This window comes from Triticum aestivum, chromosome 1D (assembly GCF_018294505.1).
Source record: "Triticum aestivum cultivar Chinese Spring chromosome 1D, IWGSC CS RefSeq v2.1, whole genome shotgun sequence".
NCBI lineage: Eukaryota > Viridiplantae > Streptophyta > Magnoliopsida > Poales > Poaceae > Triticum > Triticum aestivum.
In genome coordinates, this window is record NC_057796.1 from 12435176 (window position 1) to 12453386 (window position 18211).

General features: G+C 43.5%; 3 protein-coding genes across 3 annotated transcripts in view; 1 reads left to right on the forward strand and 2 right to left on the reverse strand.

The window, feature by feature from the left end:
• Positions 1-11361, forward strand: part of LOC123179944 (uncharacterized protein At5g02240) — a 65939-nt gene extending 54578 nt beyond the window's left edge. The window contains exon 8 of the mRNA XM_044591863.1: positions 10981-11361. The gene's annotated coding sequence lies outside the window, so the exon portion shown is untranslated. The remainder of the gene's footprint in view (positions 1-10980) is intronic.
• On the reverse strand, positions 8567-10672 carry LOC123156999 (scarecrow-like protein 34). The gene has a single exon (XM_044575222.1). It carries the CDS (start codon positions 10670-10672, stop codon positions 8567-8569), a length of 2106 nt encoding a protein of 701 aa, XP_044431157.1.
• A 4344-nt stretch (positions 11362-15705) lies between the features above and the next one.
• Positions 15706-17883, reverse strand: LOC123157001 (scarecrow-like protein 9). Its single transcript, XM_044575223.1, has one exon. The coding sequence runs from the start codon at positions 17881-17883 to the stop codon at positions 15706-15708; it is 2178 nt and encodes a 725-aa protein (XP_044431158.1).
• Between the last annotated feature and the right edge of the window lie 328 nt (positions 17884-18211).

Below are 18211 nucleotides of genomic sequence, written 5' to 3' on the forward strand. Positions count from 1 at the left end.
TAATTGAAAAAAATAAATCTGAAGGCTTGCAGACACCAGAATACCTATTTTAGATGCTGATTGAATTATCATGCCTAAAGCGATTTTGAATCTACGATACGCCTGATACCACTGTTCCTTTTTATTTGCAGGAGGCTGCTCATCTGATCTAAGCAAGTAGCAAAAGTAGGAAAGCACGCACCTTGGTTACTGAGCAGCATCATCAGCATCAGATCCAATGCTTAGAGAGAAGAGTAACGAGGATGTGGACTATGGAAGAAGAGTAGTGAGGTTGTGCTGTTGATGTGAGCTAAATTTGTCGTTCCTCTACCTTATGGCTTAGTTCCCAATGTCATGAGATTGTGACGTTGAATGGTTCAGGTTACAAGCAATTATTCGGTCGATTAGTTCTAGGCCCGGCCGCGCACCAGACCTATAAAAAAGGGTTTATTAGGAGCGCTGGCCTGGGCTTCAGTCATTATTAAGGTCCCTACTTGAACTGTTAAAAAAAGCAGATGCACTGTTCAAAGAAATTTGTCCTTCTTTTCCACTTGATGTATATCATGAATAGCATTTAGCTGGTATTCAAAGAAAAAAGAGGGCACTATTAAAGAAACTTGTATTGTTTTTCATATGATAGTTGATGTATGTGATGGCTGAGTTTTTGGAGGGTAGTTTGTTGTACTTTATCTCATTATACCATCAGACTTTTTTCGTAACTATTTTCTCTGCATTTTGAGATTGGTATAGTGGTATAAAGCTTTGAGATTAGTTTGTACTATGTGATAAATTAGATGAGTTACCACCATCTTCACTAACTACCTAGTTTGTATTTGGTTTTCGCCTAGGCCCTGCCAATGCGACTCGTCAAGAGGGGTGGGAGCTCGGAGGTCGGCATCACCTAGGGAGACTACTCGACGGCGCACTATGTTTCGCCCTAGGCCAAGATCGGGAGGGGAGGGGAGGGGCAGGATGATGGATTGAGGAGCGAGGTGCGGGAAGGGTAGCATCGCCCAGACCCCAGAGTCGTCGCATATTTTTATGATGGACACGTGGACTGTCCGTCAAGGAATGAACAAGACGCCTCCAATTTTGCTCCCAGAGTAACGGGAACGGGACCGGCTTCTATACCGTGCCGCTGGGCATGGGAGTGCCGTGCCTTCTTACGCCCAACGTGTGCATTGATATGGGCCAGAAGGGCCTTGAACATCCAGCCTGGCGCATCCGACTCCGACGAACAAGAATAACGGGGACAATTGATTTGACAACCAAAATCAGTGATGTCGTGAGAGAGCTCCTATGGTGCACGGTTATAATGTTTCTAAATGTCACCAACTATTGTAACTTGTTCAACCAACATATAGAACTTACACCTTGTTCATCTAATTCCATTTAGGGGGCATTCAGACACACACAAAAGATGTCATTTTGTTAGAAAATTACGTAGTTTTTGGTTAAGCTTAATCTAAATTAGCACCATTAGAAGATTCTTGGCATGCCAAATAACATACTAGGAACATTTAACATATATGCATACGAGCCAGAGGCACATGTCAACAGAGAGAGATTTAGAAGAGACAAGTTAACCGGAAACTCCATTACGACAGACGTAGTTTCGAAGGCCTGTTCTCCCAGGCGACTGTGAGCATAGTGCCAGAAAGGGGTCGCTGGAGAAGCAACTCAACACAAGTGTGTGTCCTATTCTGTGTACCCTATCGCCTTTGTATTTCCTCTACCTAGAGAGGATGCGAGGAGAGTGCATAGATGCAACTATAGGGTCTAACACATTTTTTGTGGTTGCCTTTGACCACTAGCTATAGCAACAATATATGATGTGCATGTCACAAAAAAATTTAGCATTAAATTCGTATATGAAAATATTTTCTAATGATATAATTTTTATAGCTATAATACATCTCATATATTATTAATTTTATCAATTGTCAGAGGCAACCTCGAACAACATATTAGATGCTATATATTTGTATGGAAGTAGTATTAAAGTTACACATTAGCCATGCAATTCACACTAGTACAAAACAGGGCTTTCGTCATAGGGCAATATTCACATTAGTCCCGGTTCAGTCACGAACCGGGACTAATGTGAGTATTGGTCCCGGTTCGTGCGGCTAAGGCATTAGTCCCGGTTCACCTGGGCCCTTTAGTCCCGGTTGGTGCCACGAACCGGGACTAAAGGGTGCGATGCCCATTAGTACCGGTTGGTGGCACCAACCGGGACTAAAGGTTAGACCTTTAGTCCCGGTTGGTGCCACCAACCGGTACTAATGGGCTTTGAGGCATTAGTACCGGTTCATGGCACGAACCGGTACTAAAGGGCCCATCAAACTCTACCCCCCCCCCCCCCCCCCCCCGCGTGGACCGCCTTTTCAGTTTTAGAAAAAACAAAAGAAAATGATGGAAATGTCAAAAAAATAAAGTAAAATAAGTTTCCCATGTGATATGTGGTCTAGTTGTTGGAAAAATTTACAAATATGAATTTCGACTTTATTTGCAAAATCTCTCTGGAATTTCTTAAAATGGCCATAACTTTTGCATACGAACTCGGATGAAAAAGTTTTTTATATGAAAAATCATCTACTCGAAAAGTTACATCCAAATTTAACCGGGGGGAACCCCGTTAAACATTTTCAAAATCCTCAAAAACCTAATAGAAAAAAGTTACGGGGCTTTTAAGATCTGGAGAGGCACAAAAATTCAAAAAAATTCAAATTGTGGTCAAACTGTGGTCAAACAATGGTCAAACTAATTATTCTAGAATATTAGTGTTACTAAATAATTATTTCAGTTTTTTTGAATTTTGGTCAATCTGGTCAAACAGTGGTCAAACAATGGTCAAACTAATTATTCCAGAAATATTAGTGTTACTAAATAATTATTGTTTTTAAAACAATAGTTTCAAACTCAAACAGTGAAATGTGTCACTTCATGCTCAAGCTAAATTCCTGAGGGTTAATAGAATTGACATCTTACTATTGTCAGAAAAACAACAAGTGCTGACTTGGAAACGAGGGAGAATAGAACCCGGAAGTTAAGCGTGCTCAGGCTGGAGTAGTGAGAGGATGGGTGACCGCCCGGGAAGTTAGATGATTTGGAATGATGAGGGGTGATTAGAGATTAGAGGATAAATTGAGCAGTGATGAGGGGTGGTGATTAGAGATTAGAGGTTAAAATAACTCAGAAATTTGAAAATCAAAAAAAAATTCGCAAAAAAAAATTTCAAAAAAAAATATCATAAAATTGGACTAAAGGGGGGAGGCATTAGTAACGACCCTTTAGTCCCGGTTCAAAAACCGGGACTAAAGACCCTTACCAATCGGGACAAAAGCCCCCTTTTCTACTAGTGTCAAATGGGCTTTTGAGATTTCAGAATTCTTCTGGGCTGAGGCACAAGATTTAATGGACCGAGGCCCATGAAATCTAACCCAAATAAGGGACATAGAACAGTAGGGGCTCCGTTTCAAAAAACAGGAACAGTAGGGGCATCTACGTTCATACTCCCCATGCCCCATAATATAGCTACGCATTGATTTTCGCGTAAGTCAAGAGTCACAAACTTTGATCAAATTTAAAGAGAAAATTATCTATATCTACAATACCAAATATACATCATATGAAAATATATTTCCTTATCAATCTAGTGGTATTTATTTAGTATTCTACATCTTTGTAAATTTTCTAAAAACTTGATCAAATCTTATATTGTTTGACTTTAGGAAAAAAGTCTATACACACTGTGTTTTGGGATGGAGGGAGCATCATGGAAGTGGGTGTGATTCTTATGTTTTCTTTGAGGGGGGCAGGGTCTATTTTTTCATGAATGAGTTCTGGCGTCATCGGGTGGGCCTAACGTGACACAGCCCAGGGCCCAGGCCCAATCAAAACATGACTTGACACTTGAGCAGGTGCGTAAACGCTCTCCGAACTTGGAAAACGCCCCTCTATCCTTCATTCACACTGCTTCAAGTGAACCCAAACGTATGTACACGGCTGTAGGTGAAACCTTCAGCCATGGCCTATTTCCTTATTAGTATCGTCGTTGTTATCATCTCTTCGATTGATCAGGGAGGCCGAAACATTTTGAGACAACAAGTTCTTGAAGAAATCTCCTTGCCAAGCAACACTTCATGTGGTACCATAACCTACGGTCTCTATGAAAGAAGGCTATACTTACATCCCAAACCGGATCAAAGGAAATCAAATTTCTAAAAGCTCACCAAATAATTGAACGTTTCGACAAGGATATATTTTTGAAAGTCCACCTACATTTTTCTGAAACCTAGGCGGAAAATGTGTTGAAAGTTGTCTTAGTTGGAGGTCAAAAAATGGAAGTTTTCTATGTTTATTTGAAATTTTAGAATATTACCAGAAAGGAAACATTGGGGAGGGAAGACACCTGCCCGAAATGAAAAAAAAATTGAAAATTACTAGGTGGGCAATGTGTTCAGATTTTCATAGATGGGTGTACAAAAATACAAGTTGATATATTATTGGAAATTTGAGAATATTTCCAAAAAAGGAAATATTGGGGATGAAAGGCACCTGCCCAGAAAACTAAACAGTGTGCACGAAATGTTGGGGAGAAAAGAAATACTGCATGAATTTGTTGTTGAAAGTTGTCTTAACTGGAAGCCAAAAAATGAAAATGTATAAATTATTGTTGAAATTTGAGAATATTTCCATAAAGGATATATTTTAGTGACGAAAGATACCTGCTTAGAAACACTAAATATTGGGGTGAAAAAATACTAGGTGAAAAATGTACTGATAGTTTTCTAAACTGGATGTTGTCTACATTTTGAATTGATTTAATTCGTATACGAAAATAGTTTCTAATGATATAATTTTTATAGCCACCAACGGCTCATATAGTCCCTCCCTCTCTTCAAGTTTATTGGGCTCATCTTACAAATTACATCAACCAAGAAGGACCTACTTAAGTGTTATACAACATATTAATACTATACGCATGGCCCTCTCACTCCTTCATGTATTGGTTTATTCTAAATTGAGAATACAAATTTGACAAAATTTAATGTGTATATAGTTATATTTGCATGTTCCCAAGACAATGAGCCTTACAAATTGAAAATTTCTACTTTTGAGGAAAGCTCTCTAAACTGAAAGGGATGGAGTATTATTAATTTTATCAATTGTCAAAGCCAACCTCAAACAACGTATTAGGCGATATATGTTTGGATGGATGGAGTAATAAACTGCATGTTGGTTTTCCCGAAAGTCAGGGGTCACAAATTTTGACAAAGTTTATAGAGAAATTGATCTTTTCTCAACAAAGGGTGGATTTTATTGGCTCAAAATGGAGCATCAAGAGGATACACAAATAATGAGCACACACCCGGCCTCAGCATATTTAGGATGCACGCAACCAATACCAACGCGCACACACAAAAACACAGCAAATAGCAAAGTCATATAAGGCCAAAGCTATGCCTAGGAGAGGCAAAAAGAAAAATAATTAAAGTGATCAGATTCGTGGTCGATAAACTACAACAATGAACATATCCACATAAACCATCTCATTGACACGACACAAAAAACGAGATTCTTCAACAACAACACCTTCAGGAAGGGAGCGATGCTCAAAATGTCGCCATCGCCGGATCCAACCATCTAAGGCTGGAATCTAGATATTCACCCCAAAGAGTCAATCTAAATATCTGAGTAATGCCTTAAACTAGGTAATGAAGTAAAACATCACAATAGCCAAGTATAACCAACTCGGGTTAGATTTAGGCTTTCACCCCGGAGCTTGAGACTGGGTACTTGAGTAGCACCATCATCAACGACATTCAAGTGTTGCAGCCACCATTTTTCCGCAATCCCAGCAGCAACAAGCGATGTACCACTACTGGCTGCACAACCATCCCTCTATGTCAAGTCATCGCCCATAGTTTGCATGTCACCGCCAAAGTCAACCATACGAACTGGAGGGAGAAACCCTCATCAAGACCTTTCGACGGCCACAACAATCCATAGCAAGGCCGCCACCATGGGCCGGAGTGGTTTCGGGCAAAGCCTCCTCAGCTCCATCCACCATGAGGGATTTTTCTAGTGGCACAAAGGCAACAGCAAGAAGAGGGTGCATGGAGGAGGGCGTTGGTGAAGTCGGCTTGGAGGCACCGCCCGTGTCACCAAGAGCGACGCGGGGGTTGACCCCTTTTTCTGGGCATCTCCACTATACGGTTGCAGTAGCGAAGGCCGTGAGCCACATGCTCGGGCACCTTCGGTGGATGAACAATACAAGAGGAGGAAACCGGGATGAGACTGGGCCTGCCCGGCGGAGACACCAGATGAGATCTATGTCAGATGGGGTGGGTGATGGGGCTGATGCGCCGGAGAGGACCCATTGCCACCGACCACCGTGAGGGACTTTGCCCAGGTGGCCCTGGCCAGCGGCGATGAGGGAGGGACAATACGAGAGGGTACTAGAGAAGGAGTGGCGATGCCACCACCCGTCTCGACCTCGAGGATAATGCGGGGACTAGGTTTCTCAATGGGGTTACTGAGAGGAGACCTTACAATTTGGGAGAGAATTTCACTTCTCCTGGACTCTGCACCAACTAGAGATATACACTACCTTTTTAGTATGAGTATCAAGATTTTTATTAGTATGAGTATCAAGATTTCACTTCTCCTGGACTCTTGCACCACACATCAAGCATGGTCCTCAATATATTATTTTTATTAGTACAAAGATTTTATATAGATGAGTGGTCTCACCACAGACCACACATCAAGTTTGATTCTCAACAAATGGGAAAAACCCATGCGCATCACCCATCAATTATAGGAATTGAACCCGGGTCGTTAGCCTGCACAATCGCATGCCTAACCACTAAGCTAGTGCTCTCTTGGAAGAGAAATTGGTCTATATCTACAATAGCAAATATACACCATAAGAAATATATTTCATGATGAATTTAGTTCTATTGATTTAGTATTCTACATATTTATAATTTTTTGAAAGATTTGATCAAATTTATCATCCAACTTTGAAAAAAAATCAAATACATAATATATGTTGAAACAAAGGGGTATGACAGAAGTGGGTATGATTCTTTTGTTTTCTGCGGGGGAAGGGGGAATGTATCTCATACACCGACGCTTGTGGTGCTATCGGGTGCACCGGATGCCCGTAGCGCATTTCAAAATGTTTGAAAAATAATTAGCACATTCACACAACATCGGTCTATGTTTTCATCAAATTTAAGCTCGAGGTATAAAAGTAACAAATCCGACAATGAATAGTACATGACATAAGTTGGGCTTTAGATTTGGCCCGTTATCACATTGATGTTAAATTTGTCATTTCTGTATCCCGTGCAATGTTTCGAATTTTAATATGAAATTTTATGGCAACATACATTAATGTTGTGTCATTGTGTTAGATTGTTTTCAGATTTTTTTCTGAGACATTTAAAAATGCGGTATGGTGTCCGGTCCACGGGTAGCGCCACAAATGCAGATGCAACATTACATTCCTGTGCCCAGGTGGGCCTAACGTGACACGGCCCAGGGCCCAGAGCCCAGGCCCAGTTAAAACAGGACCCAGGGTAAGTAAATTCTCTCCGTATGTCTAAAAAAAAGTAAATTCTCTCCGTAGGCTGAAAAGATGCCCATCTCTCCTCTTGGATCCTCCGCGACCTCTCTCTCCATGGCCGCCACGAGGAAGCTCGGCAGGTCGCCGCCGGCGGCGGCGGCGTAGGAGAAGGAAGACGACACGGAGGGGATCTTCTCTTGGAGCTCCTTGGCCGACCTCGGCCTGCACCACCCCACCGCCTGCGCCCGCCTCCAAGTCCAAGGTCCCTCCCTCCCCCCTCTCTGATTCCCCGTGTCTCTGTCGCCCTGTTGATTTCGTAGTGCCCTAGGGAACTAGGAGCTCAGCCCCTAATCTCGTCCACGTATTCTTTGTTTTTTTTTCGAGAAAAAATAGTCTATGCATATGATTTTCAAATTTCCAATCTGAATGATTAAAATGATATTCGTGGTTTAAGTAGAAGTTTGACAGAAGACATGCCCAAAACGTCTCCCACCTAGTTGTGATATGCAGAGAGTAATAATATGTCAACATTAGTGCATTATATTGGATTCCAGTTTGGATTAAGTCCGATTGCCGTCTTCAAATCAGAAATGGCAGTCCTCTGATCTTCCATATCGCCGGTTTTGAGACATATTCAGCATAATGATTGTAAGACGTGTAGTGTCAAAAAAGGTCTTACATTATGGGATGGAGGGAGTACTTTACAGCAAATCCAGTGTCTAGGTATGGCATCTCCACTAATCTCATCATATCTAGTTTGTTCAGAAATTAAATAGAGCGGCAGAGGTAAAGTTGTACAGTTGCCTTTTGCTACATATGGACCAAATCAAAACATGTTGAATAATATCAACATTCGAATCACCATCCCACCTTCTTCCAAGCTAGCACTTCCCAATACTCATCTGACGAAAGAATATCCATCTTCTGGTGTTCAGCAATTTAGACCCGTTGTGTTGAGAATCTAGTAGCTGCACAGGCGTGTGCACTTGAAAAACTGTTTGAATCTTATTATTGATCATCATTAGGTTTCCATTTAGATACAGCATAAAGTACCCTCCCTTTCCATCCTTGAAGCAGCCAGCCGCAATCTTCTACAGCAAAGAATTCCTGATGAAACAGTAAGTTCTTCCTGTGTACTATGTTCTTTAAGATGGCTGGATCGACAGGAAGCTGCTGGAACCCAGCCTTGAGGCACCTTGCTTGCCACTGCCTGTATATTTCTGGCCTCTCAGTTCTTTGTGCACCCTCACATGCTATGATGTTAAGAGCATCCTGCCCAAACAGGATCCTCTCAATCATCTTTCTTGCTTCATTATCCCGTGGAACATTTGCATCAAGCATGTCAAACACTGAAGAGTAATGGAGCATAACCTCTTTGAAACGTTGTATGAAGAAGGGAGAACTGAGTAAACCATTCACCGTGCCAGAAATAAAAATCTTCGGGTCCATCCTCCTCATAGTTTTGAGCACCTTATCCCTTGCACCATTTACGGCATCGGTTTCATGACCGAGATTCTTCATCCGGAACATGCAGTTCACTATGAGAACTTCAACCTCGTCAATGTTAAGATCATCAATTTTGATTGTCTCCCATCTTGAAGCGGCAATGCCCTGATACTGGAAAGGTACCTTGAACCTATTTGCGTAATCAGCCAACCGCTTCCCTGTCTCCTCGATCATTTTGCAGGGGTGGAAACCTGACAGGGGAACGTCTATACCTGTGATCCGAAGCTTAGGGGCTCCCTCCTCTCGCTGTGCAAAAATCTGAATCATTAATGGCCACTGAAAGCCAAAGCCGATGCCGAAATCAACGATGTGTACCCTTGGTTTCCCTTGTGAGACATCAAGAATAGCTTGGTTGGCAAAATAGTATGACGCCCTTCCGAAAGGGAAAGCTGCAAGAAAAAGGCTATAAGCCTCTAACCAATCTGCGGTACTTGTTTGCCTTTCCACGAGGTTGCGGTAAACCTGACTCCCGGTCCCAGCCAAGCGTGCCTTGAGGCCATCCGCCAAGTAAAATGCCAGTCTCTGAGTACAATCACCATCTGCTGAAGAGTGTTGCCTTATCTTCAATAGCAGTTCACTGGCCAACAGGTAGCTGTGTTCTGCCACAGCTTGTGCGCAGTGGATTAGGAGAGTCCTGAGATCAACCAACTCTTTCCTCGGTTGCTTCCTACTTCTGCTCCGGCCTTTCAGAGAGGTCTTGTTTCCTTCCCCCGCCATCCTTTCTCGCAGTCTTGTTATTCGGTCAGAACGATCATAGCATAGCAGAACTTGGTCAAAATTTTCATTTCGAATTATTGCACAAGTGGTGATGGCATGATGTTCATTGCTCCTTCTTTGAAAGATATCCCAACCCCTTGGGTCTGCCACCTCAAAGATTGTGTTTTCGGTCCTCTCTCCTACTTTTGCCTTCGTAGTCAGTTGGGAAATATAAAGTATGTTATTCTTTGAATATATCACCAGCTTATCAATACTTGGAGCAAACATTCTTTCCTGCCTGACACCTCTCTGACCATGCAAGGCAAGGAAGCCAGATCCGGAAGTCCATCCAACACTTATCAACGGCTGGTTTGGTAAAAAAGGACTCCTATTGCATATATATGGACTCAACGGGGTTGCTAAAGGTTGCAACATGTTGTAACTGGAATAGTCATTACTGAAGCTAGTGCTCCAGACCCTCTTGTAACGACTGGTCCCACTCTTATCAGGGTTGTCTGGTTTGTTGTTGCTATTCAATGGCGGCCAGTTAGTAGGCGGTGTGCATACCTCACCAAGAATGTCACGGAATGGCTTCTCAGCAGCCTGAAGAGCAGCCCCTTGGCATATGTCGACCTCGTCAACGTCTTCCATCAGCATCTGGCTTATGTAGTGAAGAGCATCGTTTGATCTGATCCGGTGGTGCTCAGGGCTACTCCCTGCAGCAATCTGAAATTTGTTTTGTCCATGGCTGCTGTTGACACTTACTTGGTTGGCTGGGGAGAGAACTGTTGAGTGTGGACAACTCAGGTCGTAGTTGTACACGGTGAGTTGCTGCTGGGAAGAGGAATCACCATATGGTTGGTTGGTTGCTGCGAGGGTGTCCAGATTATCACGGAGAGGTTCAATTGCCATTGTGGAAAGTCTGATTTCCACCTCAATACGAGATATATGGTTCTTGTTTGTCCCACAGCAAATGAACCGGCTTGTTTCCTGGAAGGAGAAAAAGGGAAATGCAAGCTAAATTATTTATTAGAGATTCAGCTTATGATTGTTTTGGCATGTCATACTGGTTGAAAAATAAAATCCGAAGGCTTGCAGACACGAGAACAGCTATTTTAGCCGGTTAAACATAGAATGTTTAAGCATCAATAACAGAAACAGCGTGAAAGCGATTTTGAATCTACGACGCGCCTAATACCACTGTTCCTTTTTATTTGCAGGAGGCTCCTCATCTGATCTGAGCAAGTAGCAAAAGTAGGGAAGCACACACCTTGGATATTAAGCAGCAGCAGTGGATCCAATGCTTTGAGAGAAGAGTAGCGAGGATAAGTAGTGAGGTTGTAGTGTTGATTTGAACTAAATTTGTCGTTCCTGTACCTTCTGGCTTTGTTTCCAACGTCATAAGATTGTGACAGAGAATGGTCCAGATTACTATGGCTTTGTTCCCAACGTTGATTAGTTCTAGGCCCGGCCGAGCATCAGACCTATAAAAAAGGGTTTATTAGGAGCGCTGGACTGGTTTTCAATCATTATTAAGGTTCCTAATTGAACTGTTAAAAAATCCGAGGTAATCGAAAAAAGGAGATGCACTATTCAAAGAATGTTCTTCTTTCTTTTCCACTTGATAATTGATATATATATAATGGTATTGGTTGAATCTTTTTTAGGATAATTTGTTGTACTTTATCTCATTAAAACAATCAGTTTTTTTGTGATTATCTTAATTCAAAATTAAATTGTTGGTGCCTAGCTAGTCTGATGAGATTTGATGTTCTGCCGTATCTGAATTATTTGTACCAAATGTTTAACTAGTGTAACTGCCTTTGAATTTTATTTACAACATCGGCAGCAATGTTAGTTATCAGGTCATGAAAATGCATATCCAAATTACTTGTCGCTGCTTCAGTACAATTTAGTATAAAATTGTAGAAAAACAGTGACAAGTAATATGGATCGGAGGGAGTACTAGAAGAATAGGTCAAAGAAAACTAGAAGAAACTAAAACAAAATCTTTTTAAAAATTCCGATGTAATTGAAAAAAGGGCACTATGCAAAATAACTTGTAATTTTATTTTCATTCGATAGTGTGTAATGGTTGAATTTTTGGAGGGTAGTTTGTCGTACCAAGTTTGTGCTTGGTTTTCGCCTAGGCCGTGGCGATGCGACCTTGTATTAATGTCTGTCACCAACAATTGTAAGTTGTTCACCTAATATACGGAATTCACATCTTGTTTATCTGATTCCATTTTGGGAGCATTCGCACGGACACAAAAGGAGATTTCATTTTATTAAGATATTAGGCAGTGTTTGGTTAAGCTCAATCTAGATTAGCATTACCACAATATCACTAACATGGCAAATCGCAGGCTAGGAACATCTAGCATATGGGCCAGAGGCACATGTCAGCGAAATAGAGATTAAGAACATACGAGTTCACTAGAAACTCTGGTGCAACGACATCGTTAGACACAGTGGTGAAGATTAGCTAGGTGGATGCCCGCTCACAAGGAAGCAGACGAACTATCATCATGGATGTAGTCGAACTTGAGCAAGCAGTTACGCCGAAACGCCCCCAAAAAACCTTACCGCCCCTCACCAGGTGCAGGTTCTCGAGGGACTCGGTTTTGAACAGGCTGCTCCCCCAGATGATTGTGCATGTGGTCGCCAGAAAGGGGTCTCCAGTAGGTCAACATGTGTGTTCTGTCTACTACTATGTGTATTTTGTATAGTCTCTCTACTTTGCATTTCCTCTACACAGAGAGGACGCCTAGGAGAGTGAAGCGATGCAACTAACATATGGTGGAAGATCTCTTTGAAATTAGAAAGCATGTCCACAACAAGCTCGAGTATTGACATGTACACCTAGAGCTAGGTCGTGCACTGCCATGCAAAATTTGTGTTCTTCGAACAGGCATATAATATAGCTCAAGCTCGAACTCAATTCACGTGACGTGGCCCACTCGCTTTTGCATGAAGCGAGTGAGCGAAGACACGCGTTGTTACTCTTTTCTCTCTCTACAAGGGGTGGTTGAACAACCCAAGTCTTATATTGGTGCTACTCTTTCTCAACTAGCAGTCTGGTAATCTTACCATCCAAATATATGTGGTCTAATACATTTTTTGAAATTGTGGTTGACCACGGGGTAGAGCAATAATATATGATGTGTATGTTACAAATAAGTATACCATAAAATTTGTATGTGAAAAGAGTTTATAATGATATAATTCTTTACAACATGCATCTCATATATTATTAATAAGTTTACCAATGGTCAAAGACAACCATGAACAATTAGGCCTAATACATTTGAATGTAGGGAGTACTAAACTTGCACATTTGTTATACAATTTGAATGGGTCTTTGAAATTTCAGAATTTTATTGGGCCGAGGCACAATATTTAATGCACCCAGGCCCATAAAATCTGGGAAAACGTTTAGAATCAACCGGATGAAATCTTCCTCCCGTAAACCTCTCTCTCCGCGCAACACGTGTCCCTGCCCACCCCACCGCTTCCTTCCCCTCCACCTTATCTTCTCCCCGAAGCCTGTCGTCCACCAGTTTCTTCCCCCTTCTTGTTGGCCACTTAGCAGAGAGACAAGCAAAGCCACCGCACTGGAGGAGGGGGACGAACCGTCGGCAGCGACTGCATCGAAGCTCCATCCTGGCCGCATTGAAGCTCCGCCGTGGATGCATTGAAGCTCCGTCGTTGTCGTCGCGCGCTGCATAGCAGCTTCCGCCGTCGCTGCGCGCTGCGTTTCCAGCTACCGCCATGGCCGTCGTCGGAGCTGCATCATGGCGTCCTCGCGTTGCGTCCCTGCATAGCAGTTCCTGTCGTCGTCGCCACGTGCTGCGTTTGCAGCTACCGCCATGGCCGTCGCCGGAGCTGTATCGTAGCGTCCCCGCGCTGCGTCGCTGCATAGCAGCTCCTGTCGTCATCGCCGCGTGCTGCATAGCAGCTTCGACTGTCATCGCCGCGCGCCGTGTTGCAGCTTCCGCCATGGCCGTCGCGTGCTGCGTCGCAGCACCTGTCTTCGCCGGCGCTGCATCACAGCCTCCGCCATGGGCACCGCGTGCTGCGTCGCCACACCTGTCGCCGCCGGCACTGCATCGCAAAATCCGCCATCGTCTCCGGCGCTGCAAAGCACATCCCCCGCTCCGCTCGCAGCTTCCGCCATCATCACTGTGTGCGTCTTAACATCCGCCATGGCCGCCGCGCGCTGCGATGCAACATCCGTCGCCGGCCACCTGTGCTGCGATGTAACATCCGTCGTGGGCTGCCTTGTGCTGTGATGCAGCCCTCACCGGCGTTTGCTGCCGTCGGCGACGTAGCAGCGAACTGCTGCGTGTGCTCGGGAGGAAGAAAGCAACGGACTGACGAACTCGGGGGAGGAAGGAAGCGAGGAAGCGTTGACCCATCGAACGGCTTGGGCGAGATAGATCGGACGGCCACCTACCCGACGGATTTCCTGAAGAAATCAGCCGGATGACGCCTAGCACCGGCCTAAAATCTAACCCATTTAAGGGACACATAACAGTAGGGACATCACTATCTAAAAAAACAAAAATCCCTAAAAAATCTAAAAAACAAAAAAACAAACAGTAGGGACATCTTTGTTCATACTCTCTCCGTCCCATAATATAGGCGCGCATTGATTTGTACGGAAGTCAAGTGTCACAGCTTTGACCAAGTCTATAGAAAAAATTACCTATATATCTTTAATAATACCAAATATACACAATATCAAAATATATTTCGTGATCAATCTAGTGGTGTTTATTTAGTATTCAACGTTTTTATAATTTTTCTGAAATTTTGGTCAAATTTATATCTTTTGACTTTAAAAATATCAATGCGCTCTTTTTTTTACCACTACATTCTAAAATGGAGAGAGTAGGACGGAAGTGGGTGATTCTTTTTCTTTCTGCGAGGGGAGGTCTGATAAGGTGGGCCTAACCGGACAACAGCTTAGGGCCCAGGTCCAGTTAAAACACGACTCGGCACATCAGGGATGCGTAAACGCTTTACGAAGGCGGAATTCGTCCCTCTCTCTACTCTTTTTCGTGACCTCTCCATGGCCGCCAAGAGGAAGCCCGGCAGGTCGCCGGCGGCGGCGGCGAATGCGACGGAAGACGACGCGTAGGGCCTCTTCTCCGGCCCCACACTCTGCGCCCGCCTCCAAGGTCCCTCCCCCCTCTCCCCCTCTGATTCCCCATGATTTGGTAGTCCCCTCGGGCAACTAGGAGCTCACCCCCTAATTTTGTCCACGTATGTTTTGAGAAAAATGTATACAGATGATTTACAAATTTCCAATCTGAATGATCAAAAGACAGGGGTTAAAGTCGAAGTTTTATAGAGGACATGTTCAAACTCCACTTATTTGTGCTATGTGAATATTAGTGCATTCTGTTGGATTCCTGTTATGTTGAAGTACAATTGCCGTCTACAAATCAGAAATTACAATCCTCCCATCTTCCATTCCGAATAAGTTTACAGAAAAATCCAGGAGCTCACCCCCTAATGTCGTCCACGTCCTTTTTGAGAAAAATCTGTAAATATGGTTTCCAATCTGAATGGTCAAAATGGTATTCGTAGTTTAATAAGTAGAAGTTTGACAGAAGACATGTCCAAAACATCGCCCACCAAGTTGTGATATGGAGAGAGTAATAACATGTGAACATTAGTGCATCCTATTGAATTCGTGCATACAAAACTTGTTTGGATTAAGTACAATCCATTGATCTTTCATATCGCCAGTTTTGAGAGATATTCAGCGCTAGGATCGATTTTACAGCAAAGTGTTTATTCATCAGAAGTAAAAAAAGAACAATACAAACAAAGTGTTTCAGTCGCCTTTTTGTACACTATACAAAACAATGACCAGGTTCACATAGTTAATATTTCTATAGAAGAACACCAGAATCACTTGAAAAACTGTACGAATCTTACCGACCGTCGTATGTTTCATCAGGTTTCCATTTAGATATTGCATAAATTACTCTCCCTTTCCATCCTTGTAGCAGCCAACCGCGATCTTCAACAGCAAAGAATTCCTCATGCCAAAACGTGTTCTTCATGTATACTATTATCCTTAAGATAGCTGGATCGACGGGAAGCTGCTGGAACCCGGCCTTGAGGCACCTTGCGTGCCACTGCCTGTAACTTTCTGGTCTCTCAGTTCTTTCTGCACCCTCACATGCTATCATGTTAAGTGCATCCTTCCCAAATATCATCCTCTCAATCATCTTTCTTGCTTCATTATCCCGTGGAACTACGTTTGCATCAAGCATGTCAAACATTGAAGAGTAATGGAACATAACCTCTTTGAAACGTTTTATGAAGAAGGGAGAACTGCATAACCCATTTACGGTGCCTGAAATAAAAACCTTTGGGTTCATCATCCTCATCATTTTGAGCACCTTGTCCCTTGCACTATTTATGGCTTCGGTTTCATGACCGAGATTCTTCATCCGGAACATGCAGTTGATTATCAGAACTTCATCCTTGTCAATGTTAAGATCCTCAATTTTAATGTTCTCCCATCTTGAAGCGGCAATGCCCTGATACTGAAAAGGTACCTTGAACATGTTTGCATAATCAGCCAACCGCTTCCCTGTCTCCTCGATCGTTTCGCAGGGGCGGAAACCTGGCTGGGGAACATCTATACCTGTGATTCGAAGCTTAGGGGCTCCCTCTTCTTGCTGTGCAAACTTCTGAATCATTAATGGCCACTGAAAGCCGAAGCCGATGCCAAAATCAACGATGTGCACCCTTGGTTTCCCTTGTGAGACATCAAGAATAGCTTGGCTGGCAAAGTAGTATGACGTCCTGTCAAAAGGGCAGGATGCAACAAAAAGGCTGTGAGCATCTAACCAATCTGTTGTACTTGTTCTCCTCTCCATTAGGTTGCCATAAACCTGACCCCCGGTCCCAGCCAAGCGTGCCTCGAGGCCATCCGCCAAGTAAAATGCCAGTCTCTGAGAACAATCACCATCTGCTGAGGAATGTTGTCTTATCTTCTTTAGGAGTTTACTGGCCAACAGATGGTTGTCTTCCGCCACAGCTTGTGCACAATTGATGAGGAGAGTTTTGAGATCAACCAACTCTCTCATAGGTTGCTTCCTCTGCCATAGCTTCTGACGTCCTTTGCTCCGGCCTTTCAGTGAGTTCTTGTTTCCTTCCTCTGCTAACCCTCTTCGCAGTCTTGTTGTTTTTTTGAAACTCTCCAGACCATAGCATAGCAGAGCTTGGTCGAAATTTTCATTTCGAATTATTGCACAAGTGGTGAAGGCAATATGTTTATTGCTCCTTCCCTCCAAGATATCCCAGTCCCTTGGGGCTGCCACCTCAAAGATTGTGTTTTCGCTCCTCTCTCCTACTTTTGCCTTTGTAGACAGTTTGGAAATGGAAAGTATGCCATTTTCTAAATATATCAGCAGCTTATCAATACTTGGAGCAACAGCCATCTTTGCCTCCTCGACACCTCTCTGATGATGCAAGGCGGGGAAACCAGATCTAGAAGTCGGTCCAACACTTATGAACGGACGGTTTTGTAGAGAAAGACTCCTACTGCAGATATATGGATTCGATGGGGTTGTTAAGGGCTGTAACAAGCTGTAACTGGAACAGTCATTACTGAAGCTAGTGCTCCAGAGCCTCTTGTAACGGCTGGTCCTACCCTTATCAGGGCTGTCTGGTTCGTTGTTCCTATTCAACAGCGGAGGGTTAGTAGCCAATGGGGGTACCTGCCCAAGAAGGTCACGGAATGGTTTCTCAGCAGCCTGGAGAGCGGCGTCCCCTTGGCATATTTCAAACCTCTCGTCGACGTCTTCCATCAGCATCTGGCTGATATAGTGAAGAGCGTCGTTTGATCTGATCCGGCGGTGCTCAGGGCTACCCCCTGCGGCCGTCTGTAGGCTGCTGTTGACATTGCACAACCCAGGGCTGGTGACTGCAACATGCAGATATGTGCTTGCTCTAGTGGTTGTTGGCTGGGCCAACAGTGGACCACTCAGGTCGTAGCTGTCCACGGTGAGTTGCTGCTGGGAAGAGGAAGCGCCGTCGTATGGTTGGTGGGTTGCTGCGGTGGGGTCCAGATCGCCAAGGAGAGCTCCAACCGCCATTCTGGAAAATCTCTTTCTATTTCCACTTCAAATGGAGGATTCTCCTGGCAAGCAGAACTGGACAAGAGGCATGTGATTCTTCTGTGTACCATAGCAAATGAATCAGCAGCTTGTTGCCTGCAAAACAAAAGAGTAGGAAGTTGAAGCTTATTTATGTGAGACAATTTTGTACTGTATTCCCTCCGTAAAGAAATATAAGAGCGTCTAAACGCTATTATATTTCTTTACGGAGGGAGACGCTCTTATATTTCTTTACGGAGGGAGTACTTCACATTGATCATCTGCTACAATCTGGAATGATAAAAAGGAATTCTGCCGGGCGAGCACT